This window comes from Sciurus carolinensis, chromosome 9, assembly GCF_902686445.1.
Source record: "Sciurus carolinensis chromosome 9, mSciCar1.2, whole genome shotgun sequence".
Taxonomy (NCBI): Eukaryota; Metazoa; Chordata; class Mammalia; order Rodentia; family Sciuridae; genus Sciurus; species Sciurus carolinensis.
In genome coordinates this window covers 41139821-41157501 of record NC_062221.1, presented here as the reverse complement: position 1 = coordinate 41157501, position 17681 = coordinate 41139821, and the positions used below count along the sequence as shown (strand labels likewise).

Here is a 17681-nt window from a genome sequence, read left to right as displayed (position 1 = left end):
AAGTAAGAGTGCATTCATGAACATCTCGTCAGCTACTTGTAGTTTGTGATGTACTAAAAGACACAGTTCATTTAATAAGAGCATGGAATATAGAGTGCATAATTTCTAGTATTACATATTTTTAAAAGCTGAAATATAAGTTAACTTCTTTAAGCATTTGCTATAATTTCATACTAGAAAAAGATGAGCAAAACAATAAGATGAATTCTAAAGGTCTACTAGGATCTCATCAACCTATCTTAAGATTGCATACACACAGGTAACAAATTTCCCAAGACTATAAGAAGCAGATTGATTTTACCTTCTGTACATTTGAGAAACTACTGAAAAAAGACAATTACACAGGAATGAGGCACAGAGATTAAGAAAATGATATCAGGATTATGTTTTTAAATGGTCAGTAATAAAGGGTTATTAAAAAAAAAAAAAAGCTCCAGGAAGAGTATAAAATGATTACTTTTTTACCATGAATCAAGAGTTCAGAATCCTTGTTTAGCTCATAAAGCCTAAAGGCTTCTTCTAACTCCAACTGAGATGATACTGTACACGGGTCTCCTAAAAAATACAAAAAGTAAAGCTCAAATTTTAAATTTCTAAATGTGATGATTATATCATAGTATAATATTTTGAGAAATATATGATAAAGACAGACCTTTTAATATTTATTTAGACAATTCTATTCTCTGAAATAGTGACAAAACTTACATTTCTATTTGTAAAAATTAGTACATAAGGCTAACAGAGACCAAATTTTATACATCTAAGCCATTTTGTTCTTAATACAATGCACTAAACAAAACCTGACCACATTTCAAACTGTCACTGTTCTATGATTAATGGATCTGGTCAAGGGCAAGCTGTTACCTGCTACTTTATTGTAAGTGAAAGTAGTTTCATTACCACAATTTGGTTAGAGGTCTCCATAGAATCATTTTGTCAGTTTTTCTGTCATAGGAGAGGCTAATCATAACTACAATACCCTGAACTTAAGAACAGTCCCACTTGAGCTACTCTTAAATATAAATGCAGGGCTGGGCTTGTAGCTCAGTGGTACAGTGCTTGCCTAACACACGGGAAACACTGAGTTTGATCCTGAGCACCATCTGATCCTCAGATGGTTTGTCCATCTACAACTAAAGAAAAATATTAAAAATAAACAAATAAATATACATGCAGAGTTTTAGTAAACAGACAGAGAAAGGAAGGAACATGACCCTTAGTCAACTAACAATAAAGCGGTGGCACACCTTTGTGGTCAATGACATTCCTTAATAAAGGAGTCATTTGAAGGAACTCTGGAGTATGAGTTGATCCTGCTCTGTGCCATTCTTTTGCTCATTCTGTGTTATTCTAAACCTTACTACACACTAGATGACACCAACCCTATCTCAAACTCAGTCAGTCTCGACAGAGAACTCTGCCTACTACTTGAGGGAAAAATGAAGAAATGAAGTCATGTCCTTTCCAACTGTGTGGAAGAAAAGAATGCCTGTGTTCTTTTCTCCAATTTGGTCACTGAATCCCTATTTCCTTTCACCTTCTCTGAGAATTATTAGTCCTTTTTAGTTAACTGTATTCATTTTTTATTTCTCATAGTATCTATCTAACAGTCTGCACTGAGTAGGTATTCCATAAACTGATGGATGATGGAAAGTCCAAACTAGCTCTTTTCTTTCCTTTTTTTTTTTTTTTTGGCAGTAATAGGGATTGAAACCAGGAGCTTGTGCAAGCTAAGCTAGCGCTCTACCACTAAACTACATTCCTAGTTCTTTTAATTTAAAACAACTTTGGCACTGGGGTTGAACCCAGGAGCACTTTACCGCTGAGTTACATTCCCAGAATGTTATATTTTGAGACAGGGTCTTATTAAGTTGCCCAGGCTGGCCTCCAACTTGTGATCCTCCTGCCTCAGCTTCCAAATAGATGGGATTATAGGCCTGGACCACTGAGTCTGGCTATTCCAACTGCTCATTTAAAAGTAAGCCTGGGGTTGGGATTGTGGCTGCATGACCGAGCACTTGCCTAGCACTTGCCTAGCACGTGTGAGACACTGGGTTCCATTCTCAGCACCACATATAAGCAAATAAAATAAAGGTACAATGCCAACTAAAAAAATATTAAAAAAAAAAAAGTAAGCCTGACAACAAAGTAACATTCTAGTCTAGGAAAGTTTACAAAAGTCTGTTTTACTTTGCCTAAAAGAAATAAAGTTACTCATTTACAAAGATTCACTTCTTAGTTATACAAGTTTCTCTGTTTTTTGTCACATAAATCAAAGTCAATATACCCAGGTGGTGCACTCCTATAATCCCAGCTATGCAGGCAGAAGGAGCACAAGTTCAAGGTTAGCCCAGGCAATTTAGTGAGACCTTGTCTCAAAATAAAATTTAAAAAGGGCTGAGTATATAACTCAGTGGTAGAGTACTTGCCTAACATGCATGAGGACTTGGGTTCAATCCCAGTACTATGCAAAAAAGAGAGAGAGAAAGAAAAAGTCAATAATTACATTTCATTTTTCACAAAGGTTAAAAAACAACTGTGTCTACAAAAGTATATTTAACTACAAAACAATTAAACAAGGAAGCAACATATGATAGCATAACAAAAGTCTCCTATTTTAATAATCATGCAAAGTATCTTTTCAGTAAGAAAAACAAGCCAGCAGACTAAACTAATTCACTTCAGTTGTGATCAAACTTGAGATCAAAGTTACATAGCTTAGAGGTAGAATGCTTGCCTTGCAATAGCATTTGAGGGAGGACCTGGGTTCAATCCCTAGAACCTTCCAAAAAAAGGATACACGGGGACTGGGGTTGTAGTTCAGTGGTGGAGCGCCTGCCTTGCACGTGTAAGCCACTGGGTTAGATACTCAGCACCACATAAAATAAAGGTATTCTGTCTATCTACAATTAAAAATTACATATAAAAAATTAGAAAAAACAAAAATAAAAAGTAGATTACATGGGCACATGAGGGCTGGGAGTGTAACTCTGTGGTTGAGCATGTGCCTAGCATGAGAGGACCTGGGTTTGATCCCCAGTACTGCAAATAAAATAAAATAGTATATAGAAAGGGGGAGGGGAGAATGATGGTTACAAAATCACTATTGCTTCTAAAATGTTTACTTAATTAGCCAAGATAGTTCTTCCACATCAAAACAGATCAGTAAAACTGGTTTTAAGTAACAGGAAAAAAGGTGATTGTTTTAAATCTGTTGAGAGAGATGAAGTAAGCTTATGATCTTCATTTACTCCTACATAAAACCCCATAATTAAAAGTTTAGTTTCAAGAATGGTGCTTTTTATATGTCAGCAAAATCAAATTATAGTATTGTCTTTGACTGATCCTATAGAAAAAATTTTTCCTCCAGGTTAGTATGCCCTAATACCTACATGATTAACAATAAAGGTGACAAAAATTACAAATGAAAAATAATTCCAACTGTGAAAAAGAATTATTACTATTGCCTCTGTGTGCCTAAAATTAAGAAAAAACTGGTATCAGAATTTAAAGGTCACATATGGAAAATTTAATTTTTAATGTAAGCAAGGCAAAGACTATAGTAGTTCCATAGCTTCCCACAGAAAATTAGAACACACAATAGCTATTTGAGGAGAAGGAACTATGAATTGCTTATAAGAAGACTGTTTCAAAGAATCAATTTAATTTACCTCATGAATCTGTAAATTAAAATACCACCTTAAGAAAGCATCAGAATAAACAGCAACTTTCAATGCTTAAGTCTCCAACAGCTGAAGTAAAATCAAATCGTGGAAAGGCTTGCTACTAGCCTTTTGTACAAATCACAAATATTTTTTGAACACATTATTATTAAGAACTGCTCTAAACCATGGGGTTGCATGGTGGACAAAACAGATAAGATTTTTGCTCTCATGGAGTTTACATTCTACTACCAATAAAAAAAACAATGGTGGGAGGAGCCAAAACAAAGAAAGAAACAGGGTAAGAAGAAATAGGTATGAATGGAAATAAGGCTCTTTGGAGGACATGATATAATTAAGACCCAAATGACAAAGAATCAGTCATGTGACAATATGGGAACAGAACCTTCCAGGCAAAGACAATACAAAGTACAAAGGTATTATAAAAATATTTAAGGAATTATCTCTGAACCAAGTTCTTTTAATAAAAAGCATTATCCAATGACTCCTATGTGAGTTACAGTTTGAACACCTTGACTAAAAAAAAAAAAACCCTAAAAGGCAAATAAATGGTCTGAATGATCAGGATTGAAGTAGTGAGAATAACATTGGTTTGTGACAGGAAGCATTTTATTAAAAGCATATGCTGTGCGCTGTGATAAATTATATAGGCTGAAGACCTATTAGAAGATATCTATGACATTGATAATTAATCATACTTAAATTAACCTTTGATAGAGTAGGTAAAAAAGAATGAATGAATAGATGAAGACACTCTTCCTCTCAAATAACACAAAATTTAAAATATCAAGTTAGCATTTCACTTATATTTGCCAAAATGGTAGCAACTCAAACTACCGGAGGTGGTAAGGGAAAGAATGAAGGGATCCTCTCATGTACTACAGTGGGGTCATTAAGCATTTTAACTTTCTTGTTGATTAAATTTTTTAACCGACAAAAGAAAAAAACTGTGTACTTGTGGTGTACAACATGATATTTTGATGTGTGTGTGTGTGTGTGTGTGTGTGTGTGTTTATGTACCACATACATACATTACCGAATAGCTAAAACAAGCTAATTAACACATGCATTACCTCACATGCTTATCATTTGGTTTAATTTTTAATTTATTAGTACATTATAGTTACACGTAATAATGAAATTCATAGTAAAAAATATATGTAACATAGTTTACTCCATTTCAGTCCCTAGTACTACTTCTTTCCTTTCCCTCTTTTCTCCCAGGTTCCCTTCCTCTACTCTGCCTTCCTTTAATTTAATTGGTACATTATAACTACACATAAAATTGGAATGCATTTTGATATGTTTATGCAGACACATAACATAATTTGGTCAACTTCATTAATTGGTTTAACATTTTTTGATGACAAATTCTTATGATGTACACTTTCTGCAAATGACTATACAAATTATATTTAGAAATGTTTACAATATACGGCTTATAGTAGTGAAAAACTGTTGTCAAATGTCCATCAATAAGAGTTTAAAGAAATAAATCAAGAAGCATTCACAACATGCAGCACTATGTAGTGCTAAAAACAGATAATGATCTGAACGGATGCATACTAAAATGAAAAATGTCCAACACATTTTTTAAAAGGAAAATGGTATATAACTGTTTATATGTTTATGTTAATAAAAGTGTGCTAATAAATAATTTGCACTGGGCATGGTGGTGCATGCCTGTAATTCCAGTGGCTGGGGTTGTGGCTCAGTAGTAGAGCACTTGCCTAGCAGGTGTGAGGTACTGGGTTCATTCCTTAGCACCACATAAAAATAAGTAAATAAATAAAATAAAGGTATTGCATCCAACTACAACTTAAAAAAAAAAAAAAGCAACTTAGTGAGACTCTGTCTCAAACTAAAAAAATTAAAAGGGCTGGGGATGTGGCTTAGTGCTGAAGTGCTCCTAGGCTCCTGGTACCAAAAAAAAAAAAAAAAAAAAAAAAGACATACACATTTGTACACAGAAATTTTCTAGAAAGATATATACTAAGCTGTTATAAGTGGTTCTTCTCTTACAACTAGGATTGGTGAGGAAGGAGAGGTAAAGAGGGCAAATAGGAGATCTTCTTCTAAACTTCATAAATATCTGTACTACTTTTCTCCCCAAAACAAAAATGTCCAACAAACTTTGGAAAAGGAAAATGGTGTATAACAGTTAATATGTTTGTTAATAAAAGTGTGCTAATAAATAATTTACAAAAATACATAAGAGAAACTTTTTAAAAACTTGTTTAAGAAATGAAAATGCATCTGAGTTGCTGATAACTCGGAATTGGGTTAACGTCTTTCCAGAGCTCTTGATAACAAAAATGGCTCCAAATATTGAGCCAAACATTATAATGACATTATTCAAAATAAAATTCTATTTGTATTCCAATTAATAGAAAACTACTATTCAAAAGTAATGTATTTAGGGTAACTTTTAATTACACTTCAATGGCATTCTCTTGTGTAAAATAAAGTCTAATGTGGTTTGTAATATATTTTGGGATCCAAACCTATATTTCTCAAACTTGCATATGCATGCAATTCACCAGTGGATCCTGTCAAAATGTGAACTCTAATTCTAGTTAAGTTCTGCAGATCACAACTTTGAGTCATAGAATCTAGCCTAAGTTCATAACCAGCTATACTTGATTTTAGTGAATAACTTGATCTTTAGTGAATTATGTATTTCATACCTTTATGCCCTTTAATATTTTATTCTTAGCCTATATAGTTTTCCCAACATCCTCCATCTCAAAAGCTTTTTATTCTCTATAATAGGTTTAGTTCAAAACTGAAGATATTTCAGGCAGGTGTAGGTGCTGCTTCTTTGGTATTGCCTGAAGGCCTGTGTACCTATGTTTTAGGTATATATACACATTTGCTATACATACATCCATCTCTCTATCAGACTCTGAGTTTGAGTGGGAAGTGTCTATCCTTGGCACACAGGTATTCCATAAATGCTTTCTGAAGACAGGTCACTAAGGTATCAAGTTTCTGATATCACTTTGAATTAATGGTTACCATAATCACTTTGATTTCATAATGGTAGTATTCAGTTAAAAGTAGGTAATTTCTTAAAATATGAGACATTTACATTAAAAATTAAAGTAAATGTACTATTTGATATTTACCTTACTGCTAAAAAAATGGCAAGTTAAATTTACTTCATTTTGGGGGTAATAAGGGCAAAACAAAGATTGTGCTCTATGGTACTCTTTTAAATAAGAAAGGTGTTAAATTCCTGATCTACCTTTCTCCCTTAAATTAGAACTCATATATTTTTAAAACAAAATGGCAGAATAATATCTTAAATCAGATGCTAACACGGGCAGACCTCTCTTTACCACTCACCTTCCTCATCTATCCATTTCATGGTGAAAAGCTGTTCATTGTCAAAAGAACACATGTCTCGAACCTCATTGCAAAGCCCCTCAAAGGAGATGGAAGGCTCAAAGTGTGTTATCATGATATCCCTGAAAAATAAAAGAAGTTTTAAGTCTGAAAATGAATTAAACATAATACTCTATATATTATTGAATGCTCAGCAACTTGATGGAGTTTAGCTACTGTGTGTACATCAACACATACTACTTCCAGAAAACTATAAAGGAAAAATTTAAATATCAGTACTAAATTTCTTAAAACAATAATGTTGAATTTATGAGAAACCATAATTCAATCTCCCCTCATTGAGAAAGACTACTGTAGCTGTTTTAACAGATCAGAGTCCCACTTTTGCTTTACCATTAGTTAATCAGACACTTACTCCTTTGGGAGGAATTCTGTTCTACTAGTGAACAGCTCTTTAACTGAAATCTGCTTCTATCACTAGTCCCATATTTCCCCTCCCCCCAAACTCTAACCTTCATCCAAGAGATGTCCTTCTGTCACTAGCCTTCTGTCAGTAGACTTGACTGCTACAGATTAACCACCAATAAATCTGTTAATCATTCTTTTTGTGGCATAATTTCTAGATCTCTCTGCCTTCATTTTCATCTTTTTCCCATAAGAATTACAGTTTGCCAAAATTGGTTTTAAAGTGATTCATATTTTAAGGTAAGTAACCCAAAACACAGGAATAGACATATATTACATGTACTACCTTTAAATTAGTATTAGATGAGCAAAACTTTAAGTAAATTCACTGAGCAGGCTGGTAATCACTATAAGATTTGTAACATAATGTTTTAAAGTACAGGCTTAGGGTTTTCTCCAAGGAGCCAGCAGAAGGTTCCCTATGACCTAATCTCCCCACAACAGCCACAGTTCTCCATTCAAATATAAGTTAAATAAATTGAAAAATTCTTTATTTAACTTATATAATGATCCCTATGTATCAGACTGTGTTCTAAGGTTTTTACAAAATTAATGTAGTTTATGTCCATCCTCTGTTTTAAACTCTTCAAATGCATATACAGTCACGCAGAGCAAAATCTGAAGTCCTTCGCAGGGTTCACAAGGGAACTGTATGAACTGGCTCCAGCTACCTCTCTAACCTATTTTTCTTACCACTAGATAGACATACAAATGCTTACAGTCCACCATCTGTTCCAGCTAACATATAAGCTTGGTAAAGGTGAAAGCAAGGACTTTTTCTTCAAAATCCTCCTAGTGGCCAAAGCAGCGCCTAGCACAGAATAAATGGAAATCACAGACCAGTGAACTAACCTGGGTAGCCGAACACAGAACAGCATATAAGAAATTTAAAATTTTAGTTATCTGCAAAAAAAAAAAAATAAAAAGCTATAGCTGAAGTCTTTTAAGCACTACAAATGTAAGCAGAAAGTCAAGCAAGCATAGAAATTGATTGGTCTTTTCTTGGTTAATACTATTTTATCAAGTACCTCACGTTTTTCTGCCGCTTAGAACTCTTTGGCCTTTGCTTTTAAAATATATGCTTCCCTGACTCTCTTTCTACTATTCTGAACACTTGTGTCTCCTTTTATCTTCAATCACAAGACATTCTTTATCCTTTCTCTCACACTCATTCATTCTCTCTGAAACCTAATTCACATTCAGTGGTTTTACTATTATCTTTATATAGAGATCTCCTAAATCTGTAATTTCAACTCTGTGTGGTACTTAATGACTCTTGATAATCTGGTTCTAACTTCTATTTTCAACTGGATTTGCCACTTCCAACTCTGATTTACTCACAATCCCACACATTAAGCTCTTGATTACTCAAGTCTAATCCTAACATTCCCTCAGTTTAAGGCTCAGTGTATGGTGGTGAATGATAGAAACTACTCTGTGAAGGGTACTAAAACTTCCATTACACTTTTCAACCTACAAATTCAATGGTCTATGATTCTAAACCTGTCTAACAGGTATCTTACCATCTAGCTTCATTATTTAACTTACCATATGCTGATAACACATCCTCAACTAATTATAAACAATTAGAAGACTACAGGGACTCAAATATCTCTTGACTGAATGCAGAAGAAATACTTTCAGATCTGGGGAAATAGCTGATACAGCACTAGCCTCACATGTGTGAAGTCCTGTTTCCCAATACCAGTGAATGCACTATTATGATTTTTTCTTTTTTTTAAATTTTTTTATTGTAAACAACTGGGGTACAACTTGTTTCTCTGGTTGTACATGATATGATTTCTTTTTCTATAAATATTTATAGAATATTTATTATGCTTCAGGTGTTTAACAAGCTCTTATGTAATCTTTACAATAACTGTCAAAATAGACATACAGAATCCCATCTTACAGATTTATTTAAAAGGCACACAAAGGCAAGATTAGGTGCTTTGTTTTACTGACTACTGTGTTACCACTATCTGAAGCAGTGTCTGGCCCACAGTGGATTTCAATTAGTATATATTCAGTGAACAGAGGTGTCACATGTTGGACACTAAGGAAGTACAAGGAAATTAAAAGCATTCCAGAAAGGATGAGTGGCATATAAGAGGTAGCCCCAAAATAATGGTTAAAACCTTGAGATTTTTTTTTTTTTTTGGGTGCTGGGGATCAAACCCAGGGCCTTGTGCTTATAAGGCAAGCACTCTACCAACCGAGCTATCTCCCTAGCCCCAAGATCTTTTTGTTTTGTTTTGTTTTGTACCAGGGATTGAACCTAGGGGTGCTTAACCATTGCGCCACATTCCTAGCCCTTTGTTTATACTTTTTTAGAGTCAGGTCTCACTAAGTTGCTTAGGGCCTCACTAGTTGCTAAGACTGGCCTTGAAGTCATGACCATTCTGCCTTAGCCTCCTGAGCTGCACTACCACACCTGCCATGTTTGGGTTTGAATTCAGGCCCTGTAACTTACCAGCTAGTTTAAGTGAGGAGAGTTACTTAACTTCTTTGTGCCTTAATTTTCTCATGTATAAAATAGGGATAATAATACTCCAGATGATATAATATAATAAGTAATAATGGGTTGTTTATTTAATATTTGTAATACTTGGAATAATGCCTAGCAAATAACATACTTATATGCATTTAATAATTTTTAAAAATTGTACATTCATAAAGTACTCTAAACAGGAGTGAAACTTCATTAGAGAGAGAAAAATAATTTTAGATGGACATAACACTTTTATTTTATTTATTTATTTTTATGCAGTGCTGAGGATTGAACCAGTGCCTCACACATGCTAGGCAAGTGCTCTACCACTGAGCTACAACCCCACCCCTTTCTACGTTTCCTTTTTCCTTTCTTTTTTGGTAGTACTGAGGCTTAAACCCATGACCTTGAGCATACCAGGCAAGAGTTCTCTACTACTGAGCCTTATTCCCCACCCAATGCCCTGCCTTTTTTCTTTCTGCAGTTAATTCCACTTTTTAAAAGCAGTGCTTCTAGTGTAGCTAAAGTAAATTATCTATGTTGCTTTCCTCCTAAGGGTTCACTGACATGACAGAAAACTGAAATGACAAATTACTAAAGTCTTAATAAGCAAAAAAGGCATGAGAAAACTCTAGATGATTGAAAATGAGATAAATATGACCAAGAAAACATACCAGCCCAAAACATCAAAGGTAAGAGAAGCTTGTAAAAGAAAACTGTTTTATTGGCGGACACACTTGTATGAGGGATTCCTGCCACCTTCTGGGCTGTGGGGCAAAGCTTGTTCCTCTCCCACTCAGTCACGCAGGTTGAACTGACCAAAGCAATCGTTATGAAAAGCCTAGTCCCCTGCTGGTCGGGCGGGAATTTGTGAGACAGTACTACACACTGCTGAACCAGGTCCCAGATGTGCTGCACAGATTTTATGGAAAGAACTCTTCCTATGTCAATGGGGGATCAGATTCAAATGGAAAGCCAGCAGATGCAGTCTATGGACAGAAAGAAATTCACAGGAAAGTAATGTCACAAAACTTCACCAACTTCACCAACTACCACAACAAGATTCACCATGTTGATGCTCATGCTTCTCTAAATGATGGTGTGGTGGTCCAGGTGATGGGGCTGTTATCAAACAACCAGGCTCTGAGAAGATTCAAGCAAACATTTGTACTTGCCCCTGAGGGCTCTGTTGCAAACAAATTCTATGTTCATAATATATCTTCAGATACCAAGATGAGGTCTTTGGTGGCTTTATCACTGAGCCTCAGGAGGAATCTGAGTAAGAAGTAGAGGAGCCTGAAGACAGGAGATACCTGAGGTGGTACCTGATGATTCTGGAACATTCTATGATCAGACTGTCAGCAATGACTTGGAAAAACATTTAGAGGAGCCTGTTGCTGAACCCGAGCCTGATCCTGAACCAGAACCAGAGCAAGAAACTGTATCTGAAATCCAAGAGGAAAAATCTGCGCTGGTATTAGAAGAACCTGCTACTAAGGATGCTCAGAAGAGTTCTTCTCCAGCACCTACAGACATAGCTCAGACCGTACAGGAAGACTTGAGGACATTTTCTTGGGCATCTGTGACCAGTAAGAACCTTCCTCCCAGTGGAGCTATTCCTGTTACTGGGATACCACCTCGCGTTGTTACACAAGTACCAGCTTCACAGCCCTGTCCAGAGTCTAAGCCTGAATCTCAGATTCCACCCCAGAGGCCTCAGAGGGATCAAAGAGTATGAGAACAACCAATAAATATTCCTCCTCAGAGGGGACCCAGACCAATCCGTGAGGCTGGTGAGCAAGGTGATGTAGAGCCCCAAAGAATTGTGAGACACCCTGATAGTCACCAACTCTTCACTGGCAACATGCCTCATGAAGTGGACAAATCAGAACTTAAAGATTTCTTTCAAAATTATGGGAATGTGGTGGAGCTGCACATAAATAGCGGTGGAAAATTACCCAATTTTGGCTTTGTTGTGTTTGATGATTTTGAGCCTGTTCAGAAGGTCCTTAGCAACAGGCCCATCATGTTCAGAGGTGAAGTCCGAATGAATGTGGAAGAGAAGACTCAAGCTGCTCAGGAAGGGGACCGTCAAGATAACTGTCTGTGAGGACCTGGAGGCCCTCGAAGTGGGCTGGGTGGTGGAATGAGAGGCCCTCCCCGTGGAGGCATGGTGCAGAAACCAGGATTTGGGGTGGGAAGGCGGATTGCTCCAAGGCAGTGAATTGCTCTTCACTGATCTTCATGAAGCATAAAAACTCCAGCTTCTGCAGAATAGTGAATTTCTTCAACCAGCCTTTGTTATCTTGGAGTATGATGATCCTAGGTTTACAAACTGCTTAAGTTTGTACAATTTTACTTCTTTTTGTGTTAATGGTGTGTGCTCCCTCCCTTCTCCCTTCTCTTGGCCTTTTAGTCCTTCACTTTCAGTTTTGTGGGATGCTATTTTAGGAGTAACAGATTTTTAAAGAAGAAAAAATGAAAAGACTGAATGTCCTTGCTTACTTTGCATATACAAACTGGAATTTTTTATTTTTAAACAGTCATTTCCCCAATGTATCTTGCTTATTACTAACATTTGGTATGTTTCATTCATTGGAATATTTTTTACTTATTTTCTACGTGTTTCAAAGTCTGTGAGAAAGGCAGGATTTGATAAGCATTTTGGAGGCAGGAAAAATCCAAATTGTTTATTCTTTGAAAGTTGACTACCTTCTGATGTTGAAAAATTGCCATCTGGAAAATTTGACATTCGATTCTCCCTGATGTGGTTAAAAACTGAATAAAAGGTGTTAATAGGAAAAAAAAAAACTGTTTTATTGACATAAGATTATTTTTCCTTCTATAAGCACCTAATCACACCTCTTCACACTTTATTTTATAAATGTATATTACAGAAGGCTAAGGAAAAATTTATGGCAAAGAATAGAATATTGTTATAAACCTTTACAAATGTAAAAATTACAAAGAAAAATCAAGATGTAGAAAAAATAAAAGGAAGTATAAATTAAAAAATATCTCTCTCCTAGAGTCAATCCATTATCTAAAACTAAAAATTTAAAAATAAAAGCATTAAACAAAAAGAAACAACCTAATTTAAAAATAAGCAAAAGATGATTTGAACAGACTTTTTTTCAAAGAGGATACACAAATAGCCAATAAGCATATGAAAGATGCTCAACATCATTCATCATTAAGAAACTGCAAACCAGGGGGCTGGGTTGTGGCTCAGTGGTACAGTGCTTGCCTGGCACGTGTGAGGCCCTAGGTTCAATACTTAGCACCACACATAAATGAAAAAAATAAAAGATCCACTGAAAACTAAAAAAATGTTAAAAAAAAAAAAAGAAATTGTAAATCAAAACCAAATGAGGGGGTTCAATCCCCAGTACCGCAAAAAAAAAAAAGAAAAAAAAATGAGGTATCACCTCATGGCTACTATCCAAAAAACAGGTAATAATGGTGCACACCTGTAATTCCAGTAGCTTGGGAGGCTGAGGCAGGAGGATTGAGTTCAAAGTCAGACTCAGATAAAACAAGGTGCTAAGTGCTATTCAGTGAAACCCTGTTTCTAAATAAAATATAAAACCAGGCTGGGTATGTGGCTCAGTGATCAAGTGCCCCTGAGATCAATTTCCAGTACACCCCATAACAAATAAACAAACAAAAAAACAAGGAGGCTGAGAGCAGAGGCACAGCCTGTGATCCCAATTACTCAGGAGGCTGAGGCAAGAGGATCCCAAATTGAAGGACAGCCTAGGCAATGTAGTGAGACACTGTTTTAAATAAGAAACAGGGTTGGGGATGTAGTTCAGTGGTAAAGTGCCCCTGAGTTCAACCCCCAGTACTGCAAAAAGCAAACAAAACAAACAAACAAACAACAGAATGAGTATTAGCAGGGATGTGGAGATCTAGAACTCTTGCACACTTTTGATGGAATGTAAAACAGTGCATCAGCTCTGCAAAATAATGCAGAAGTTACTCAAAAAATTAAAAACAGATTTCCCACATAATCTACCAATTCCACTTCTAAGTATATATAAAAAAGAATTGAAAGCAGGATATTAAACACTCATGTTCATGACAGCATTGTTTATAAGAGCCAAGAGATGGCACAAGTCCGTTGACAGATGAATGAACAAGTAAAATGTGATACTTACATAAAATGGAATATTAGGTAAGTCTCAAAAAGGGAGCCTCAACTCCCAGCTTCTCCCCTTACCTCATTACTAGCTCAGCACAGAGTCCCAGGCCCTGGAAAGATGGGTCAGGGGTGGCGGGAAAGGCCAGGTGGGGAGTTCTCAGGCATGGCCCCCATCTGGTGTGAGGACAGTCAGCAATTGAAGATTTTTACTTAAAAATAAAGAGGTCCTAGAATGACTTAAAAAAAAAAAAAAAAAAAAAAAAAAAGAAGCCTCAAAAAGGAAACTGACACATACTACAACATTAATAAATATTGAGAATATTATATTGAGTGAAATAAGTCAGTCACCAAAAAACAAATACTGTGGAATTATACAAATATGAGGTACCTACAGTAGTAAAATTCATTGAAACAGAAAATAGGATGGTGATTGCCATGGACTGGGAGGAGGAACAAATGTAGTTGTTTTAATGGATAGAAAGTTTCAATTTTACAAGATGAAAAAGTTCTAGAGACTCTATGACAGTGCAAATATAAGTGACACTACTAAACTGCACACTTTGAGTGGCAAATTTTGTTATTTTTTTAAGTAACCATGATTAAAAATTGAAGTACGGAAAGATATATTATTTAAGTTACAAATATAACAAGGAAAATTAGGCATGGTCAGGAGAGAATACAATGCTAAAAAGTCCCCATCTTTCATAGTGAGCAACAGACATAACAAAACAGGATAATTTTTTTTAAAGTGGTTAACTATGGTTGGTAGAACTAGGGGTTGGGGAGACACAACAGATGGAAAGATGTACTTTAAACTTAGGGAGACTTCTGAGTCAAACAGACTTTTAACTTCTCTACCGTATAGAGCTATTTTGCCATAACATATTTTCTAAGTAAATTTAAATGACATTAGACAAGTTAAAATAAGTTTTCTTTTTTTGGTATTGAACCCAGGGGTACTTAACCACTAAGACATATCCCCAGCACTTTTTTATATTTTATTTAGAGACAGGGTCTCGCTGAGTTGCTTAGGGCCTCACTAAATTGCTGAGGCTGGCTTTGAACTCGAAATCCTCTTGCCTCAGGCTCCCAAGCCACTGGGATTACAGGAGTATGTCACCATGCCCAGCTAAAGTAAATTTTAGAAAACAAATAGTTTTAAGTAGTTTTAAATTTTAAAAATAGTAAAAAAGAAAATAAAAATAGAAAATACTTCCTTCTCATAAAATAATAAAAGAGAACTGCTTGTCTCAAAGCAAGTTTTCTTTTAAAGTGCCCTCGAGGTTACTAGTATGAATAAGGTCATAAGGATTGAGAGGATGTATTTTGGAATTAAATTAGAAGACGAGAAAAGACTCCTATAGAATTTCTTTGGCAAAGAACAAGTGTGAAATTATCTTTTTTGAATGCAAGAGAAGAAAAATAGTATCACTGAAGTATGACTTCCTTATTAAAGTCCACCAGGAATTAAAATTAACATGTACGTATGTAAATAATAAGGATTTTCAGAAATCTGGCTTTTTAAGACAAATGTTTATCAGAAGAAACAAATATTTCTGAAACATCTGTGTAATCCTTAAAAAGTATTAAGTATGTACAATTTAAAAGACTAAAGGAAGGAGTTATGCTTCATCAACTACCATTCCTTAACCAATTTTTTTCCATTGTTCAAGATGTAGAACACCTATAAAAACTTAAATAACAGAATGAATCAAACACCATTACCCTATGTAAATGTATGATTACACAAAGGGTATGCCTCTACTTCATGTACAGAAAAAAAAGTTGTACCCCATTTGTTTACCAAAAAAAAAAAACTTAAATATAGCATATAATATATAACAATTATACTATAAGAATACAATCATAATACACTGATTATTAGTCAATAATAACATTGATCAATATTAATACAATAAATGCACCTGTGTCAACTGTACTGAAATATTCATAAAATTGAAGACCTGGGACTTAATGGGTTAAGTTCTAGGAACTAAAACATTTAAAAGAGTTTTATATATAAACATTTCTCTAAGTAATTGGGAAAGTACCATGATCAAAACACTCCACAATCGCTAGATCCTTATTATAGTAGTAAAGCTAAAAATGAACTGCAAAATAAATATTTTACTTGTAAAAGTATAAAACAAGAAGATCTACAAGCAATCAACAAACATATGGAAAAATGTTCAACATCTCTAGTAATAAGAGAAATGCAAATCAAAACCACCCTAAGATTCCATCTCACCCCAATTAGAATGGCGATTATCAAGAATACAAGCAACAACAGGTGTTGGCGAGGATGTGGGGAGAAAGGTACACTCATACATTGCTGGTAGGGCTGCAAATTAGTGCAGCCACTCTGGAAAGCAGTGTGGAGACTCCTTAGAAAACTTGGAATGGAACCACCATTCCACCCAGCTATCCCACTCCTTGGCCTATACCCAAAGGACTTAAAATCAGCATATTACAGAGATAAGGCCACATCAATGTTCATAGCTGCTCAGTTCACAATAGCCAGATTGTGGAACCAACCTAGATGTCCTTCAATTGATGAATGGATAAAGAAACTGTGGTATATATATACAATGGAATATTACTCAGCCATAAAGAATGATAAAATTATGGCATTTGCAGGCAAATGGATGAAACTGGAGAATATCATGCTAAGTGAGATAAGCCAATCTCAAAAAACCAAAGGACGAATGATATCACTAATAAGTGGATGATGACACATAATGGGGGGTGGGAGGGGTTAGTGTTAGGGTTAGAGTTAGGGTTAGGGAGGGGGGCAAGAATGGAGGAAGGAAGGACTGTATAGAGGGAAAAGAGGGGTGGGAGGGGTGGGAGGGAAGGGAAAAAAATAACAATGAATCAAACAACATTACCCTATGTAAATTTATGATTACACAAATGGTATGCCTTTATGCCATGTACAGACAGAGAAACAACATGTATCCCATTTGTTTACAATAAAAAAATAAAATAAAAACAAAACAAAAAAAGTATAAAACAAAGGATGTACAGATGATTTTTTCTGGTTTAAGTTCAAAAACCTAAAAAAAAAAAAAAAAACTAATCTTCAACGGTTTTAGTCAGCTTTGCCACAAAGATTCCCAAAATGGCAAATTTAGATTTAGTTTTACTTAAATTAAAAAAATGAAAAGGAAGAAAAAAGCATTTTTAATTATGCTATCAGGCTTTTGAAGACAAACTGCTTTAAGCACTCAATTTCCTATGTTCTAAAATAAAAAATCTCAAGTTTTTATTAAGACTAATTGCTTTAAAAAATAAATCCCCCTAAGAATCATATTCAGTCCTTCTGCTAGTTCAACATAAGCTTTTCTTCTAAATAAAAGTATATTTAGAAAAAATTTTATTTGTAAAAACTAATATAAAATTGGTTAAGACCAGATTATCCATGATACTAAAACCACTGGATATGGGTCTGGGGAGAATGGAAGAGTAATACAATCTTAAACTAGCATCCTTCAAATTAATTAATTACAAAAAAAGTCACAAAGCGACTTCCAGTTTTTAACATCAAGAC

At 35.1% G+C, this 17681-nt stretch overlaps 1 protein-coding gene and 1 pseudogene across 3 annotated transcripts in view; one reads left to right on the top strand and one right to left on the bottom strand.

Annotated features, from left to right (window-relative positions):
* Prkci (protein kinase C iota) overlaps positions 1-17681 on the bottom strand; it is a 76746-nt gene that overhangs the window by 48772 nt on the left and 10293 nt on the right. For 2 of the 3 annotated variants that reach the window (XM_047564276.1, XM_047564278.1), the window contains exons 2-3: positions 7032-7153; positions 466-555 (exon numbers count right to left, since the gene is read on the bottom strand). In XM_047564276.1, the coding sequence (XP_047420232.1) occupies positions 466-555; positions 7032-7153 (212 nt within the window). Of the gene's footprint in view, positions 1-465; positions 556-7031; positions 7154-8348; positions 8400-17681 lie in introns of all 3 variants that reach the window. The other variant, XM_047564277.1, reaches the window with a different exon arrangement.
* LOC124992915 (ras GTPase-activating protein-binding protein 1-like) lies at positions 10993-12211 on the top strand (annotated as a pseudogene).